The sequence below is a fragment of the Xenopus laevis genome, chromosome 5L (genome assembly GCF_017654675.1).
Source record: "Xenopus laevis strain J_2021 chromosome 5L, Xenopus_laevis_v10.1, whole genome shotgun sequence".
Lineage (NCBI taxonomy): Eukaryota > Metazoa > Chordata > Amphibia > Anura > Pipidae > Xenopus > Xenopus laevis.
Window position 1 is genome coordinate 98,413,562 of NC_054379.1, and position 20,491 is coordinate 98,434,052.

A 20,491-nucleotide genomic window follows, 5' to 3' on the forward strand; every position below is an offset into this window, starting at 1 on the left:
TTTTTTTGTATCTTTTCAAATATCTGAGAAATTTGAGAAAAAAAGTCTGGTCTTTCTTGTCTACATACATCTGTGCATGAAATGTTTTATTTATGTGGCTACTATTATGCCAGAATTCCCTTTTTGTAAATTCTTCTTTTTTATTTGTATTTATGTATTATTAGTGTTGGTCAAGTCTCACCTTTACTAATTGGATCTCCTTGAGTGAAGGTCTTCTAAAAATTGATTGGATGTACAAGCTTTTTTCCCATAGATATTGTTTCCTAAAACACTCACACACTGCTCGTTAACAATGAAAATCATGATACCATTGTGACTGGATCACACTTTCACACATCTGTGAATTTCAGCCAACACCTTCCTGAAGTTCAGTGGAACCATTGTGATTGGATGTCTGTGACTTTACTACCGCAAGGGTTTAAATGCTTGGGAATTCACTACCACTGAAGAATTGATGAAACATTTTTCAGGAAAAATAAAATCTAGATGTCCAATTGCCTTTGACTTTTAATTTTACTAGATACTGCAGGCATCATGACCTGGATAAATGAAAATATTCATAGACTATTGCAAAATAATAGCTTCACTGTTCCTGGTTCTATGCCCCCTTGAACACAAAAACTCTATAAAAAAATCCTCAATAAAGCCCTCATTTTGCACTCTTACATTTCAAAAAGCAGCAGCCTCTGGTGTATTCACTAATGCAGTGGAATTGTAATGAAATTATTATAAATTATATATAGAGCAAAATTACTAAAATCTCCTGAAGGATGCACTCACACCTTATAATGAACACTATCACATATATCCAAACCATGTCAGCACTTGTTTGCCATATAGAGTATTTCAGTCAACTTCTGATTAGGTTTGGGCGAATAAGACCCGTTTCGTTTTGCGAAAATTTTGCCGCCGGCGAAATGTCATCTGACACCGACGTGCAGCAAATTTTTTTTGATGAGCGACATTTTTTGCACGCAACGCCATACAAGTCTATGGGTGTAATTTATGCGTCGAAACAAAGCAAAAAAATTTGCCCATCCCTACATTATGATTTTATAGTTCAGTATTTTAGTTACACTTCTCAACTCTTCCATTTGCATGACACCATATAAAACTGATCTGAGAAAGATGGAAGAGTATGTGATTGTTGAGGAGTAAACCAATCCTTTACAAAACCAAAAATATCACTATTATTATTTTTGTGTTATTGTCTCCTGTAGCTCTTTATAGAGTAAATGGTAGAAATACAAGACATACTAGTTTACAAACATTTCACCAGAATAGGTGCATGAGATACATCAAAGTTTACCTAAAATCAATCTAATATAACGAATATTAAGTGAAATATTTAAATAAAACTGTACAACTGTATTTATTTGCAGATGAGAATTATAATATATATGTCTAAGTACATTTTCTTCAGAGTACATTTCTTTCATATGCCCAATTAATCATTGCAGAAAATTTCATTATTGCATGACTAACAGACAATTAACATGAAAATAACAGGTAGCATCTGCTCACTCTGTAAACACCAATACAGAGAAAAGAGAAAGAAAGAGAACATTTGCAGTTGCATTTTGTTTTTTAAATTGTGATCTAGCTGGTATCATTTTTTCAGATTGCAGTTCTACATTATTAAAACAAAAATTAATTCATCACAATAAATTTGAAAAAAATAGGCATTATGAAGGCAGACAGAGTTTAATTTTTTTATATGATTCACTTGTTATAAAAAAAATTTTGTTGAAAAATGGAGAAATTGCCTTTTGCTTTAGTACATCCCTTTGGGGAGGAAATGAAATGAAAGTGAAATGGACAGCTATGTATGATGAAAAATATAGAGCACTGGTTTGGAAATCATTCTGTGTATTCTTCATCTGAGTGCATTATGCAGAAAAATAGAGAGAATAATCCACCAGTTTGCAGTACATAAATCCCATAGAAAGGATAAAATACATTCATTTTAACAGACAATGCTTAGCTTCATATACAATGCAAACAAATCAAATCTGCAATTTTTTTCAGTATTTAATATTCTCCCTGCTCCTTTCCTATCAGAAGGATTTTGCATTTTTATTACAATTTATATACATATATAATCATTTTTCTGCACCAACCACACTTTGCAGAGTGATTAACGTCTTCTGAACTCTGAATCCCAATATTTTCAGTTATTTAAATAAGCAATAACTGGCAAATAACTAGTATATCATCTACTAATATTACTTAATTTCCGATATTGGGAAATGTGATATCAGAATTATCAGTCACTTTATTAATAGGTTTCATCAATGTGCAATATAGGAGCAACAAATGTTGATATAACTTTATTCACTAGCCTTTCAGATGGGAAATGTAGAGTGAAAAGTTAATGAAATCATCTGACATAGATATAAAGTCATGCTGTATTTTACTGATGGGAATAGCCTCTTCCAGATATAAAAAGATCTATTAGTAAGAGCTGGAACCATATTTACCTTTAACATTACAAAAATAAAAGGAAGAACAGAACAAGGCGAAGGAAAGGTAGAAGAATTTATAAGAATCTATATGCAAAATAGGCCAATATTTCTTGCCCATGTTAGGGTACAGTATGCATTGTTTTGTTATGTGCGATGCCAAAATAGGTTAGCTTTAGATAATAATTACGTGGACTGAACATGACCTTCATCATGTTTTAATTCAGATGCTACCTCCTATTTGGAAGCTTATTTGCCTGCAGATTGTGGTCTAATGAACTGATAATGAGATCTATGTGCCTAATTCAGGGCAAAACACTTTTGTTTTTCTAAAGATCAATGTGCCTATTTTAGCCTCAATGGTATGTACCTCTAAGACATTTATATTTTCTGTTTGGTTATAAGACACTTTTCTATTTGGTCAAAGACAATGAAACCTATTAATCCTAGCAAGGGGAATTAGATACAGTGCAGTGACATGAGTAAGCTGAAAGTATTAGAGTATATTGTCTAATTAAGAGACTAAGATACTATTATAGGAAACTGACGTTTTCTTTTATTTCTCTAAAACACTAAAAATTTGACATTTTTGAAGTTTAAAACCATCAAATTTTAATATAAAACCATTTGTTCAAAAAGATTGCAATGAAGTCCTTGAGATCTTTAATCAGTCAAAAAGGATGCAAACATGGTCGCATGGTAGTGCAGGTTTTTTGCACTAACAAAACATTACATTCCCACAAATGAGTTTAATCATGGTTGCAAAAAGCTTTAATACCAATAAATTCAACCTTTTTACCCATAAAGAGGATCACCATACCAGAGGCCACCCCTTCAGACTAGAAGAAAAGAACTTTCATTTGAAGCAGCATAGATGTTCTTCACAGCGAGGACAGTGAGGGTGTGGAATGCACTGCCGGGTGATGTTGTAATGGCTGATTCTGTTCGGCAGAAAGGAAGCGCACTAGGACCCAGGAGCGATGGCGCCGAGGTTCGCGCACTCCGATGACGTCAGCCAACACCAGAGACCAACGCCCGTCTTCCTCCACAGCGTCTTCAGGGAACTCAAGGAGCGGAAAAGCTTTTTTAGCCACAAGTACGCCGCAGAGCGATCAGGAGGACAACAGAAGGGGCAGAATAAACAACGAGGAAGTGCTACAGAGGGAAGAGAGAGAAGGCACGCGCAGTACAGGCAAGACCCAGAGAGCAGCATCAATGGACACCACTGCGCAAACCCCTGTGACTCGGAGGAAACACAAGCAGTAGGTGAGAACTTGATACACAATATCTCCTCAAGGGAACTGTCTCCTGTAGAACAACGTGTTCTTAACAGAGGACTTTCGTTTGTACCCACACACAGTGTTGGTTTTTTTGATTTTCAGGTTGATTTTTTCAAATTTATGCGCAATTTGCGGCTGAAACTTTGGTTTCAAGATAAGGGTAATGTTGTGTAGCAGTCTTCAAAAATGGTCACTCCTAAGAAATTGTATAAAAAAAGTACATTTGATCCACCTATAGATAATAAGGCACTTAATATGTTTCAGAGTCTGGTAACAAATGAATGTCAAAAGCTTTGGGAAAACAGACCTTTGCCCAGTACCCACCGTAACCTTCCTAAGTCTGAACAATTGGCGTTAACAGCCTTGGGAAAGGACCAAAATGTGGTCATAAAAAGGGCAGACAAAGGAGGTGCTACGGTGGTTATGGACAAAGAAATGTATGTGCAAGAAGCAATTAATCAGCTTAATAATGAGGAACACTACCTATTATTAACAGAAGATCCCACTAGTAAATTTAAGACAGAAATTGATAGTCTCCTATATGAGGCAGAACTAGAAGGGATAATAACACCTGAAATTAAAATAGCAATGACAGTAACACATCCAAGAGTTCCCATTTTTTATTTGCTGCCCAAAATCCACAAACATCCATCAAAGCCCCCAGGAAGACCAATAGTCTCAGGGAATGATTCACTGTTGCAACCGCTAGCAGTCTTTATAGACAGTTACTTGAACCCCATTGTGCAGAAATTACCCACGTGTCTTAGAGACACAACAGATTTTTTAAACAAAATTGCTCATATTAAGTTACGTGAAGATGAGCGGGTATTTTTATGCACAATGGATGTATCAAGTTTATATACCTGTATTCCACACACTGAAGGGGTAGAAGCGGTAAGAAAACAGTTACACAGAGAATATGTCCAGGACTCGCCTTTAGTACAATTGATATGCTCCCTGCTAGAGATTGTCCTTACAAGGAATTATTTTCGGTTTGGCACACAATATCACTTACAAAAACAAGGTACCAGTATGGGTGCTAATATGGCACCGAATTACGCCAACATATTTATGTATGATCTAGAGGAGCAAATCATCCTACAGAACATATTGTTTTCTGAATCCATTTTTTGGTACAGCCGCTTTGTGGACGACATTTTTTTTGTGTGGAAAGGCTCAAGAGATAAATTGTTACAATTTGGAGAATATATTAATCGGACGCACAATACTATTAAATTTGTACTACATTTTGATGAGACACAAATAGAGTTGCTGGACGTTCAGGTTAGGAGGGTGAAAGATAAACTGTCTACTAACTTATACAGAAAGTCAGTTGACAAAAATAGTATGTTAAGATTTGACAGCTTCCACCCTCCTAACACGATGTCGGGTCTCCCGAAGAGCCAATTGATGCGTTGTAAGCGTATTACCTCAACCACTGAAAATTATCAGGACAGTAAAGAAAAAATGCTAACTGTGTTCAGAAAGAAAGGATACCCCAAATCAATCTTACGGAAGGCAGAAATTGAGGTAGATAAGCTCACAAGAGAAACACTGCTAGACACAAAGAAAAAAGAGGAAAGGGCCCAAAGGATACCTTTTGTGTCCACTTATGACACACACTCAAAACGTGTTAAAAAAGTGGTCAGAAAATACTGGCCTATTCTGATGAATGACCCTACAACCTCAAGGTCTTTCAGTGAATTTCCCTTGTTTGCTTACAAAAGAGGAAAAAATGTGGGTGACTATGTGGTACACACTGATATGCAACCCCCAGTAACAGCTAAACAGAGATTTCTGGGTAAACCAGTAATTGGAACGTTTCCTTGTCTCTCATGCCAGAACTGTAATAGCATTATAAAGGGGGATACTGTTTCACATCCCACACAAGGAACATCAATTAAATTACGGGGGTACCACACCTGTTTATCCAAAAATGTAATCTACTACTTAAAATGCCCTTGTGGAATGGGATATGTAGGGAAGACAAATAGACCAGTGAGATTACGCCTAAATGAACACCGAAGCTCCATTCGAAATGCACATACCAAAGCCACCTCGGTTGGGCAACATTGGTCTGAACACAGACACAGTGTTGCGCAATTGAGATGGCAAGTGCTAGAAGAAATCAATCCCAGGCAAACTAATTCTGATAAAAAATTATTACAGCGGGAATGTTTCTGGATATGGAAGCTGGGAACCCTAGCCCCTAAGGGGCTGAACGAGAGTTGGGGATTAAATTGTTTTCTTTAAGTCTATACCAACGCGTTTTAGATGTTAATGTGTTCGTGCCATTATTAATTTGTACACATTTTCTTACAGCATTAAAATAAGGAACATCTTCAATAAGAAGTGAGATGTATGCATCATCCAGCTAATTGTACTATAGTCAGTGAGTAACAAATATCAGTATGTTAACAAACTATGTGTTGTAAAGTGTAAATAGTGTTTTTTGTAAGCATGGAGTATATCACTCAGGTTGAGGATTAATGGGTTAATGTTACCAATTGTTAAATAGAGAATAATAATTCACGATTCACATGATAAAGGAGTATTTTAGTAATTTTAATCCATTTATATGTATCTATAATGATAGTCACATTGAGAAACAGGTTTTGAAAGTGAAATGGATACACTGTGATGCTTTTAACATTGTTACACTGTTATTTAATTGTTTTAAAGTATTTTGTATCGACCACCACAAGAGGTCGCAGTTTGAATGTCTATAAATATGTACACGCTCTATGGTTGGGTATCACTGAGGAAGGGCCATGCGGTCCCGAAACGTTTGATCCATTGTTAAGTGTCTGGAAGCACCTTGAATAAAAGTGGGAGCACCCCGTTGAAATCAAATACAGGTATTGGCAATACTTTCTTTTCTGAGATTTATACTGGCGTGTGGCTAGGCCAGGGCCATATATACCTGCATCCCCTGCTACGATTATTTTCTACTATTTCTGATTCTGTTAATGCCTTTAAGAGTGGCTTGGATGATTTCTTGGAAAGACATAATATCAAAGGCTATTGTGATATAGATATGGGTGTAAGGACTTACCCTGGTGGTCTAGTGGCCGACGGGGTCCACCGCCGCTCCTTTGGCGTGGACGCCCGCCGCATTGTCCCTTTATCCCTAGTGCCGGCTTCCTTCCGGCACGCACTTTCATTTCTTAAAGGCGCAGTGACGCTGGCGTGTGACGTCAGCGCGCAATGGCGCCAAATTCAAAACTATAAAAGGGGAGTTTAGTCAATAGCACCTTGCCCATTGTTAGCTTCAATTTGCCTTGTTCCTGGGTGCTTTATTATTTGAATCCTGATTGATCTACTGTGTATTGACCCTTGCCTGCCTGTGACTTCTCTGATTTCTCCATTCCTGATCCTTGCCTGCCAGTTAACTCAGAACTCTCCAATCCTGACCATTTGCCTGTCCACTGACTATTCTACGCTCTCTAATCCCGATACCAGCCTGTCTGTCTATTCTAATCTGCTTGTGCTGGCCCGGCCTGCCTGTTCCTGGTGGTGTTCTTCCTTCCAGTATTCTGCTGAGACGATTGTGCCCCTTTGCTCGTCCAGAACAGTTTACTTAGCTCCTCTCTCTATTAAGACCTGGCGGCATCCGATTAGCCGAGGGCTCCTCCCGAGGTGAAAGGCGGCGGTTAAAGGCAGAAGTGAGAGCCGAGACCAAGGAGCTTAGCTTGGGTTCTGGATTTAGGGTACAGAACGGGATAATGGGTATATATAATTTATGGGAAAGTATGGAGGGGTGTGTGTGTGGATGCTGGCTTTTTATTTGGAGGGGTTGAACTTGATGGACTTTGTCTTTTTTCAACCTGATTTAACTATGTACAGTAACTAACAATGTAACCTTTAATGTAATGAAACATGCAGCTCTCAAGTCTCAACACCACACATCCTCACCTCCCTGCATTCTTCAGTAACACTGAATCTAAAAATGCTCATGCTTTACACAAAATATTTCTCAGCTTTATGCCACACTTAACTTTTAATAAATACTGAGAAACTCAGTCTTAGCAATGTAATAATTTAAATGCTGCCTTAAACTCATACAGTATTTGATTTATCTCTTAACAGATACAAACAATGGCATGTATAATATATGAAATGGTTTATACTGTGCTAAAGTCAGACTGCTCCATAAGTGGCAAGGGGTGCTATATTTCTCATGAATACTTATTTGGTTAGCATAGCGTATTAATAGAGAGTCTGCTATTTGAGTTTTATTTTAATGAAATAAATTTTAATAAATGTAAAGTTTTTTTTTTATCCAGATTTTAAACACACATACATATAGAGTAAGCAGTATAACTATGTTTGCAGGCCATGATTTCAATGATGAGATCTTGGATTCCATTTTCCATTGAAATCACTGGTAAATGCTGCCACAATCTGTTACTAGATATCTACTTTAAAGATCAAGCCATACACTTTTCTTCAAGGGAAGCAAGTGAACCCTCTAACTTCTAAAGCAAATAAAGATAATCCTGCTTAAAAGGAAATGCAATGGCTTTTCAGCACTCAAATGCCTTATCTAGATCTAGGTAACTATAAATCATACTTATAAAATGGTAAGTATACAGTATATTTTATAAAAACAGGCCCTAAATTATAGTGAGCTTTCGTAAATAGAATTAAAGTACCCTTATAGCACATTAATTAAGAATAATCTATGTTTTTTTTTTTTTATTTCTTGAGCTACTGTAAATAGGCAAAGGTAGATAATTCGATTACAGGTGCACAATATAAACTGCCTCCATACTGAACTTCTGCTAATCCGTAAAACAAAACAGTTACAGCAAAATGACAGATGAAAGGGGTGTATTTTTTTATACAAAGCTTAATTATCAGTGGAGGTAGTCAATGTTTGAGTAATGTAATGTTCCCTTACTTGTGTATTTGAAGCAAATATTCAATGTGTTTTGCTCATATTGAACGTGTGTATATATAGGTGAATTTTGCTACTTTAAGTTTTTTATTACATACTGTATATAAACAGAGAGACAGAGTGAGAAAGAATAAAGTCACAGACCATGCCAAGCATTTCTGTGTCCTCGGTGGTTTTATTTTAAGCCATAACACGGTATTAGTGAACATTCATTGGTCAACAAATGTGGAAAATATTCTATTTATGAAGGGAATGAAATTCTTTACTGAAATATTAAAATCGACTTGTGGAAGGGCTCTGCCTGATGCTATCTTCTCAATCTTATAATTGATGCCAAATGCTATTATACATGCATATCGAAATGCAGATTTGACAGTCAAGGGTCCACTTGAAGATAATTCTACAAATGAATGAAAGATCAGAAAAATCAAACATGCAGTGCTAAAACAGTTTAAATTATATTATTATCATACTTATCTTCATTATCATAAATTAAATATTATGTGCTATGATTAAAATGGCATTTTATTTGTTTTAGAGGTTTTTGAAACCACAAATAAACACATTTTCTCTAAAACCTTGAAAGCCGATAATTAAGTTTTTTGGGCAATAATTAGCAATGAAATGTTAAAGTCTATGTTAAAGGGATACTGTCATGGGAATTTTTTTTTTTTTTTTTCAAAATGAATCAGTTAATAGTGCTGCTCCAGCAGAATTGTGCACTGAAATCAATTTCTCAAAAGAGCAAACAGATTTTTTTATATTCAATTTTAAAATCTGACATGGGGCTAGACATTTTGTCAATTTCCCAGCTGCCCCCAGTCATGTGACTTGTGCCTGCACTTTAGGAGAGAAATGCTTTCTGGCAGGCTGCTGTTTTTCATTCTCAATGTAACTGAATGTGTCTCAGTGGGACATGAGTTTTTACTATTGAGTGATGTTCTTAGATCTACTAGGCAGCTGTTATCTTGTGTTAGGGAGCTGCTATCTGGTTACCTTCCCATTGTTCTTTTGTTTGGCTGCTGGGGGAAAAGGGGAGGGGAGTGATATCACTTCAACTTGCAGTACAGCAGTAAAGAGTGATTGAAGTTTATCAGAGCACAAGTCACATGACTTGGGGCAGCTGGGAAATTGACAAAATATCTAGCCCCATGTCAGATTTCAAAATTGAATATAAAAAAATCTGTTTGCTCTTTTGAGAAATTGATTTCAGTGCACAATTATGCTGGAGCAGCACTATTAACTGATTCATTTTGAAAACATTTTTTTTCCCCATGACAGTATCCCTTTAATTAAAAATGGACAAATAGGATAAGTACAGCTCCCATAGACTTGTATAGGACCTCAACAGCTTTTATATGACAAAATTTTGTATTACAGGTTTTCTTGATTTTTACACGTATCTAGAAGTTTTAGAGTTTTAGGGGCTGATTTACTAAAATTCAGATTTCCTTTTTTAACTAATCATATTTTTCTCTAAAAATTCATCTTTTTTATTTCGCCAAAACTCTAAAAATTCAAGATTTATTATGTGTAAAAACCATGAAAAACTCATATACAAAACTTCACAAGTAAAAGTAGTCAAGGTCCCATAGACGTCAATGGAAACTGCGTTAATACTATTCAAACTTGTTTTTTACCATTCAGACTTTTAAAAGGCCCATTTATTAAAGGTTGAAATTCGAATTCATCTATTAAATCTAATACTCAAACGAATTTTACCCACTCGAAAACTCAAATCAAAATCGACAAAAACTCAAATCGAGTTTTTTATCTGAAAAAAACTCAAATGTCAGGAAGGCTAATATCTTCTAATTGGTCACTGGACCTCTCCCATTGACTTATTCATGAACTCGGCAGATTTAAGTTGGTGAATAGCCGAATTAGAATTTTTCCTAGGTTATACCAGGGTATACAGTAGTTTTTGATAAATCTCAAAATTCAAATTCAAATCGAGTTTGGATAATTCACAATTTGAATTTGAGAGCTTGGACCAAATTTTTTTTTTAGAAAATTCCAATTTACTATTCGACCCTTAATAAATCTACCCCGACAAGATTTTTGAATATTTTCAGATATTTTTGCTATTTTATATATATATATATATATATATATATATATATATATATATATATATTATATCTTCAGTATCCGCACTCCAACAAAGCATTTGCAGGGGTGCACAGTCAATTATCAATCATATACTCGCAATTTGGAATAAAGCATTCCCAGGCCAGCACTTCCCTTAGTAAATCAAGTGATTCTATTATTCACACACCACAGTAGGCACTATATGACACACATCTTCAAGACTGAGGTGGCATTGGACTGGTACAGGTGCCTAAAACATAAGAGGGGTATTTTTATGATGACTCATAGGTGTATATTTATTAAATTTACTGGTCTGATTTTTCACGTGCAAAAAAAGGAGTGATTTTCTGAACTGGCTTGGTTTTTCTGCATTTTATCACTTAGTTACATAGTTACATAGTTACATAGTTAAATTGGGTTGAAAAAAGACAAAGTCCATCAAGTTCAACCCCTCCAAATGAAAACCCATCATCCATACACACACCCCTCCCTACTTTTAATTAAAATTCTATATACCCATACCTATACTAACTATAGAGTTTAGTATCACAATAGCCTTGGATATTATGTCTGTCCAAAAAATCATCCAAGCCATTCTTAAAGGCATTAACTGAATCAGCCATCACAACATCACCCGGCAGTGCATTCCACAACCTCACTGTCCTGACTGTGAAGAACCCTCTACGTTGCTTCAAATGAAAGTTCTTTTCTTCTAGTCTAAAGGGGTGGCCTCTGGTACGGTGATCCACTTTATGGGTAAAAAGGTCCCCTGCCATTTGTCTATAATGTCCTCTAATGTACTTGTAAAGTGTAATCATGTCCCCTCGCAAGCGCCTTTTTTCCAGAGAAAACAACCCCAACCTTGACAGTCTACCCTCATAATTTAAGTCTTCCGTCCCTCTAACCAATTTAGTTGCACGTCTCTGCACTCTCTCCAGCTCATTTATATCCCTCTTAAGGACTGGAGTCCAAAACTGAACTGCATACTCCAGATGAGGCCTCACCAAGGACCTATAAAGAGGCATAATTATGTTTTCATCCCTTGAGTTAATGCCCTTTTTTATGCAAGACAGAACTTTATTTGCTTTAGTAGTCACAGAATGACACTGCCCAGAATTAGACAACGTGTTATCTACAAAGACCCCTAGATCCTTTTCATTTAAGGAAACTCCCAACACACTGCCATTTAGTGTATAACTTGCATTTATATTATTTTTGCCAAAGTGCATAACCTTGCATTTATCAACGTTGAACCTCATTTTCCAGTTTGCTGCCCAGTTTTCCAGTTTAGACAGATCACTTTGCAAAGTGGCAGCATCCTGCATGGAACCTATAGTTCTGCACAATTTAGTATCATCTGCAAAAATAGAAACAGTACTTTCAATGCCCACCTCCAGGTCATTAATAAACAAGTTGAAAAGCAAGGGACCTAGTACAGAGCCCTGCGGTACTCCACTAACAACACTGGTCCAATTAGAAAATGTTCCATTTACCACCACTCTTTGTAGTCTATCTTTTAGCCAGTTCTCTATCCAGGTACAAATACTATGTTCCAGGCCAACATTCCTTAATTTAACCAGTAACCTTTTGTGTGGCACTGTATCAAATGCTTTAGCAAAGTCTAAGTAAATCACATCCACTGCCATCCCAGAATCGAGGTCTCTACTTACATTCTCGTAAAAAGAAATTAAGTTAGTCTGGCAAGATCTATTACGCATAAAACCATGCTGGCACAAACTCATAGTATTATGATTTGCTATGAAGTCCAGTATTTTATCCTTTATTAACCCTTCGAAAAGCTTTCCTAATACTGACGTCAGACTAACTGGCCTATAGTTTTGAGGCTGAGAACGGGATCCTTTTTTGAATAGAGGCACCACATTAGCAATTCGCCAGTCTCTCGGCACAATGCCAGATCTCAATGAATCCTGAAAAATTAAGTAAAGAGGTTTGGCAATCACAGAGCTAAGCTCGCTAATTACCCTGGGATGAATACCATCTGGCCCTGGACCTTTGTTAATCTTAACATGTTCAAGTCTCTTTTGAATTTCTTCATGTGTGAACCATGCATCATTAGTTGTATTACTAGAATTGGGAGTGTTAAGAAGGAAACCTTCACTTACTGGTTCTTCATTTGTGTACACAGATGAAAAATACGAGTTCAGAATCTGCGCTTTTATTTTGTTTTCATCAACCAGCTGACCCCCCTCTGATAGTAAGGGTCCCACCCCTTCCTGCTTCATTTTTTTACTATTGACATATTTAAAAAATAATTTTGGATTTTTTTACTGCTTGCTGCAATATCCTTTTCTATAGCAATTTTAGCTTGCCTTATAGCTTCTTTGCATGATTTATTGGCCTCCTTGTACCTTATAAATGTTTCGGCTGTACCAGCTAACTTGAAAGCCTTAAAAGCACGTCTTTTCTTACCCACCTCAACACCAACGCTTCTATTGAACCAAAAAGGTTTTGCTTTGCAACGACGTTCCTTGCTTACAAGTGGAATATACTGACAAGTATATTTATTAAGCAGCATTTTAAAGACTTCCCATTTTTGTTCTGTGTTTAACCCTGTGAAAAGCATTTCCCACTTAATATGTTGCAGAGATGCCCTTATACTGTCAAAGTTTGCACGTCTGAAATTTAGTGTTTTAGTTACTCCCTTATAGAATTGCTTCTGCAACAGAATCTCAAAGGAGACCATGTTATGATCACTATTCCCTAAATGCTCACCCACACAAATGTTAGAGATGAGTTCAGTATTGTTAGTTATTACAAGGTCCAAAAGAGAGTTATTCCTAGTAGGTTCTTGAACGAGCTGGAATAAAAAGTTGTCATTCAGCATATTTACAAACCTACTAGCTTTTTCTGTCTTAGCAACCCCATTACCCCAGTCAATGTCTGGATAATTGAAGTCACCCATAGCAACAACTTGACCCAGCTGTGAAGCCGCTTGTATCTGCAAGAGTAGCTCGGCTTCATACTCGACACTTATACGAGGTGGTTTATAGCATACACCAATGATAATTCTTTTTGATACCTTTTGCCCAGTCGAAATCTCTACCCAGAGTGATTCTACACCCTCACCAGTGCCAGCTATTTTTATTTCTTTAGCGCATGGCTTTAATTCAGGCTTTACATACAAACACACTCCTCCACCCTTTTTAATCCCTCTATCCCTCCTAAAAAGGGTGAAACTTAGGTTACTGACATATTAACTTTTCCATGGGCATGCCCATTACACCACAAAATTGCACCCCTTTAATCCAAACAAGGGCACAAAGTGTCTCTAGCATTCACAGATTGTACCTGCCAATGATAGAGACACTTTGTACCCCATGTGTGAGACTAAGGGGTGATATTTTTAGCCTATTGCAATGTTAGATGAGCAAACTGTTCTTCATCTGTATGGTAGCTTCAAAATACAAATCCATCCATCAGAAATTACTAAGCACTTCACACATTGAATTTACTTTCAACAGAAAACAACTTTTTCGTCTACAGGAAACATTAAAAAAATCTGTTCAGTATGTGCCAGGACCTCTGAACAACTCATATGGAAAGAAAGAAATATTGTAGAGATGAAAGCAGTATGACACATTCACATAGAGGCAGGATGGGACAGGATGCCATTGAGTCCTCAACAAAATACAGTCTACAATAAAGAGCAAAAAAGAAAAATAATGATATTTTTCATACTCATTCAAGCTTTCTCTTGGGAAGCAAACAAGCAAGCAGCACATAATTGGAAATACCATCAACTAAGATGAACCAGTGGGCCATGCAAGTAGCAGCTTACTGCTATAATGACAAGACTTTGATGAAGAAGTGCCTGGAGCGATTTAGCCAATATGGAAATTATAATAATAATAAATATAAATATGTATATTTGGATATTTTATGTCAGGTAATTTTGCCTTGTCAAATAAAAGGATAACATAAGTATCTAGTGCATTGTGGTAGCCATTTTAAATGGTAAACAAAGAGGCTGGGAATATTGTGAAAAGTGCTAATTTTGCTAGCCTTTTTATAAATGTATAAATACATATTAAATACTTAAGGAAAGAGTTGTTAAAATGTTCAAACATTTAAACTGTCGACATACATAAATAGTGATGGGCGAATTTGCGCCATTTCGCTTCGCCGGAAAATTCGCGAAACGGCAAAAAATTCGCGAAATGGCGCCGGCGTCTCGTTTTTGACGCCAGCGCCCGTTTTTGACGCCGGCGCCCGTTTTTCCGGCGCCAGCGTCCGTTTTTCAAAAAATTTTTTGACGCCGGCGAATTTTTTGACGCGAATTTTCACGGGCGATTCGCGAATTTATTCGCTGGCGGCGAAACGCGCAAATTCGCCGCGAATTCGCGCCTGGCGAATAAATTCGCCCATCACTATACATAAATGCATACTTAGTGGGCAAATGTCATTCCGCGAGACTACAGTTGCTAAAATAAGGCTTGGGAATGTCACATTCTGCTCAAGAGGATTCTTTATTGAAGAAAAAGAAGTACAGTACAATATTCTGCATCACCACACACTCTCACCACAGAGAACATCTTAGATTTAAGTGACAGCCAATACTCACTTGAGATGTAGGTGAAAGGAAAAGGTCATAAAACATACTCATGCATTAAGACGTATTGGCAAATAGTTGGAAATAACTTCTGGAGAAACTGAATTAAATTCTTACTCAGCAATGGAGTAAAATTGTATGAAAGATTAGTAATAAAATATGGGACTCATGTACAATGGCAATTTGTCTTTGAGTCCAGTCCAGTGGAAGAAGAATACTTTTATCCAACAACCCATACTGCAGTTAAATCCATGTACATACTAGTAAATATCATTTGGATCTATTTGCTGACCAAAGCTTTGGTATGCTGCAGCACAAAAAAAGTATATCACAAACCCAGACACAAGTACTAGAGCACTAAGGGGTTCACAATTCAGTCTCCTTTAAGAAGCTCTCTGAGTCTGGAGTTTGCTGTTTTCTGCATAGTCTGGTGCTGGCATGCACAAGGCAACCCTGCCTAAAGACATGGTTATTCGTTAGAATTGTTGGGGCAGAGTTGTCCTTTCCTTAACTGAAATGTGAGATACATCAAAGATTTATCAATTCCATCAAGATGTGACTCTGCATAGACACAAATATCTGTGTGTCTATGCACATATAACCATCCTTCTTTTACCCTCTGCCCACCGAATACTTGGAGATGAGTGGAAGAGGAGTGGTTTGACAAGAACAGAAAGGAAGGTAGCAGAACCATGAATAAAGCATGAATAAAGCAAGATAAAAATAAAAAAAACTATGTGCAACTGCCAGTTGAAGAACATACTAAGGAAGAGTAGACGATGAACACAAATAAGGAATGGACTGGTGGTATAGATGAGAAATACCTGTAAAACAAAAAATGGACTGAAATACTGGTGAAATTGGATAGGTCCAGATAAAGGAAGAAATTGGAAGAAATGTAAACAGAATGGAGCTTACTGTATAAGAAGCAATGCAGTAAATTATATATACAGCATGTATAATGTGGAAAAAAAACTGTGTATTGAATGTGTAATGGCAAGTCCCTACCAGAACCAGCTGCTATACAAATTAATATTTTTGTCAGATCACAAAATGGAACTTTGCAAAGAGTGCTGGCATTAATGTGGCAGGTTAAATCACGTTATCCAAATTAGATAAGAAAAAGAATATTCGGTAGATAGCAAGACGATAAACAAGCATTTCCAGCAGAATTGACTACATTTATCCAGTGTTTCCTTTTTCTACGGATGTCAAAGATGTCATTATTTGATATTTAATCCATGCAAAGGAATGTCAGATTGTTGTTTTCAGAAACCAAATGTTGCACAAAACAGAACCCCATTACCCAATATATGGTAAACAAGTACAAATAATTGTTTTACACAGAGGCCACAATTGAAACATTTAAAAATCGGCGAAAAACAAAGAAAGCCTGTCCCATGAGAACATCAAGTTCCATCCAGCTTAATGTAAAAGAGAAATTGTTTTTCAGTATTTCAGTGCTCTGTAAATGCCATACTTCTCCAAATATAAAAACCTGTCACCAACACACTTACAGTCTGATATCTGAAAAGGACCTATGGGTTCACACAATATTCTTAGTTCTCACTTCTTAAAGTGCAGCTTCATCAGATGGTCTGTTCCTTTCATCGTCTATCTCTAACATATGGCCTTTTTAAGGTGATCCTAACCATTGACTATTATGGTTAAATGATTATCCTTGATGTTTCTTGTGCTAATGGTATCCTTATCTTTGAAGTGCATAAGAGCAGAGTTGATCATTCAGAGCTGAATGGTGACAATTAGCACATGCCATCTTTCTGGCCAACTAAAAGTGAAAGGTGCCTCATCACTACTTATATAAGTCAAGCATTTTCATCCTGAAACCAGTGGCATACTATAATACATGATGTAACTACATGTTAAATTCACTGACATTGTCTGACAGAGGGACATTAATTAACCTAATCACTAATATCACTAAAAAGTTATTGTCCAGGCTAAAAGTATTAGTCTCTTTCTTATATTCATGCAGAAGAAAATATGGGTAAATTGTATACATATTTTAGGTGTTACTGGATAATACACAAGCAATGAGTAAAATGTAGTTTCCATTGACATTAGAATAAGATAATAGACTTAAATAATCCTTAAAAATGGCCCAACTTACATAGTTACATCTTTTAAGTCTATGCCATAAACCCGTATAAGTGGATCTAGATTTTACTGACATTACTCCTCACAAACTACTCGTACTAAATATATTTGATGCAGATGCAGCTTCCTGGTTCAATAAACAACAACAAATAATTCTTATTTGCCATTAAGAAAATAACATTGTAAACAACCTTACGCCTATAAATATTCACTGCTTGTAACATAAAACATGGGCAACACCTGACACATGAATAAACTGTTTAAATCAGTTACTGTACTATTGATGTTTTAGGGATCAATATAAAAAATATAAAGTGAGGAAAAAAGGCATTTATATGCATAAAAAGGTAGATGTAAATATGATTTGAATTATTTAGTGAAACTGTGATATGCTTCAATACTAAATGTTTGGCCAACAGTTATGATTATTAATAATAGATTTCTGAAGAAGCTTAGCTATACACTGCATAAAATGCATGTGATCTTTATATACATTGAATAGTAATATCAGTAATTATAGTATGCAGCATTTTTTTTCATTTTTAAGGAGATATGGCTTTATACTTACATTGTTCAAATGAGCAAGTTCAATCTCTACCAATGAATCTGTACTTTTTGGCTCTGGGTGTATAGTAACCGCAATGATCTTCGAATTCACAACAGTAAAATTTCTGGAGAAAAAAGGAAATTAAATATAAAATCTCATTATTGTAAAATGTACAGACACCTGTGTACAGTGCACAACATTCACAAATGCTCTTTTCCTCTTCTTGCATTATGTCTGTTGTTTCAATTAAAATAAAATAATCAAAATGATCTGTTTTCCCTTGATTCCAGTTCCATAGTCCACAGAGCAATATTTGAAAGAGAATAAGATGAAAATCAACAAGGGTAAGGTGGGTGCTTCTTTCTACAGAGCTTTTTATGTCACTTTAAACCAATTCCAAAATTCAATTATAAAAAGAGTTGGGGAGCAACACAAACATTAGAAAATTTCCTGGGGGTGCCAAATAAGGACTGTAATTGGTCATTTGTTAACCCAATGTACAATGGCAGTCTAAAGCAGGCTCTGTTTGGCAGTACTCCTGGTTTAATGCAACCAAAACTTCCCTCCAAGCCAAGAATTCAAAATAAGCACCTACTGGGGCGACTGGGAGCATGTTGGTGAGCTACATGTTGCTTGAGAGCCACTGGTTGGGGAAAACTGTTTAGAACTTACTCTGACACAAGTATATTCAAAAACTACTTAAAAACAACAGTTTGTGGTGTATCATGCTACACTTAATTTTGGTACAAGGGTAGTTGTATGATCACGGTTAGGGATGGGCGAATTTTTTCGCCTCGTTTTGCCGAAAAAAAGTTGCCCATAGACTTGTATGGCAGCATGCGTCAAAAAAAAAAAAAGATGTGCGTCAAAAAAATTACGCCGCACGACAAAAGACTATGGGCATCTGCGACATTTCACCGGCTGCACATTTTTGGCTAAACGAAACAGGTCAAATTCGCCCATCCCTAATCACAGTTTCACCAAAAGTGATATTTTTCACATTAGAATCACACCATGTCTAAAGCAGGGACCTAAGTAGTCCCAACATTTTGCATTCTATAATCTACTGAGTTAGCCAATAAAAGGAATGACCTACTCTATATTTTCTGGTGTCAGTGGAACAACATGTTTTGTGGCACCGAAAAAAAATGCAGATATCTTTATTTTTTGCATTTTTCTTCATTACTAATCATAGGGCTACATCAAACTATAGAACTTGAAATCCTGAACCAACTGCCAATTAGCGATGAGCAAATTCACAAAACTCATTAAAGTTATTGGGTGCTTTTTTAATCTTTACTTTTTCTGCTGAAAGTTTTTTCACAGAAACTTTTGCAGCGCAAAATACTTTGGAATCTATGGGCTTTTTTTGTGGCAACATTTTTTGGCAGTTTTGTGAAAATACGTTTGAATGGCAAAATGTGGAAATTTTTAATTGAATTCATTCCTGCCAAAAAATTTCACTCACCGCTATTGCCAATTTAAAAAGGGAAAGTATCAACATACGTAAGATATATGCACTATTGTTATAATTTATAGAGCAGCGAAAGAGTCAATATGATTGAGCACTTTTGATTGGCAGGCATATATATATATAATTTGTACATTTCACATATTTTCAATCAGTAATAAAAATGATAATAGTTATCAGGACTAAATGTATTTATGGAGTAATATGGTACCACCCACTCACATTGAAAATTGCACATTTATAAAGAAAGAATATTCTTTGAAACCAGCTAACAATAGTATGCAGTTTGTAAAATGGAATAGTAACACTATTTATCGAGTATGCTTTCCCTTTAAGGTAGCAGCATTTGTCATAACATTGCACCAGGGTATGAAATTCAGTGTAAATTGATAGTGATGGAACTGCATTGCCATACTGAATTCAGATGTAGAGTTAATAATACAGTATGAGGATAAAAAATAATAAAGGTAAAGAATTTAAATTTGAAAGAGAGTTCAGATTTAATCACTATTATTGAATTCAATTATCTGCCTAATGTGAATTCAGCGGAATTCAAGCAATATCATTGCACTGAGGCCCCCTACTGCCTATTTCTGCACTGTGACTGGATATTCTGTACATCAAGGACAAACACATTCATTTCTTCTGTACAACTAACACTGAAAACAGTGTTCTGTCTGTAATATATTCCTGTTAGGACAAATTTGGAAAATCTCTGTTTAGGTCATGTAGATGATTGGCAGTAGATTTTCACAGTGAAAATTTGGAAAACTATGAAAATATTTTCAAAAGGTGAATTTTGCTGCAATTTTGCCAAATGCATTGATGTCAATGTGCAGGTTTTTTTGAACCACATTTTTTCTGTTGCCAAATGCATTGGAGTCAACTGGAGTTTTTCTTTCCTCTTTTCTGATGCCCAATGCATTAAATGCAATGTCCATTTTTTTCAAATGCATAGTTAATGGATGTTTTTTTTCTAATAAAATACTGAAATGCTGCTCAGCCAAGATTTAATGAATACATTCTAACCAGTCAGACTCAAAACCTGGGTG

General features: G+C 36.1%; 1 protein-coding gene across 5 annotated transcripts in view; it reads right to left on the reverse strand.

Moving 5' to 3' along the window:
* LOC108716926 (adhesion G protein-coupled receptor B3) overlaps window positions 1-20,491 on the reverse strand; it is a 490,100-nt gene that overhangs the window by 165,484 nt on the left and 304,125 nt on the right. For all 5 annotated transcript variants that reach the window (XM_018263507.2, XM_041563155.1, XM_041563156.1 and 2 more), the window contains one exon: window positions 17,990-18,092. In XM_018263507.2, the coding sequence (XP_018118996.2) occupies window positions 17,990-18,092 (103 nt within the window). The remainder of the gene's footprint in view (window positions 1-17,989; window positions 18,093-20,491) is intronic.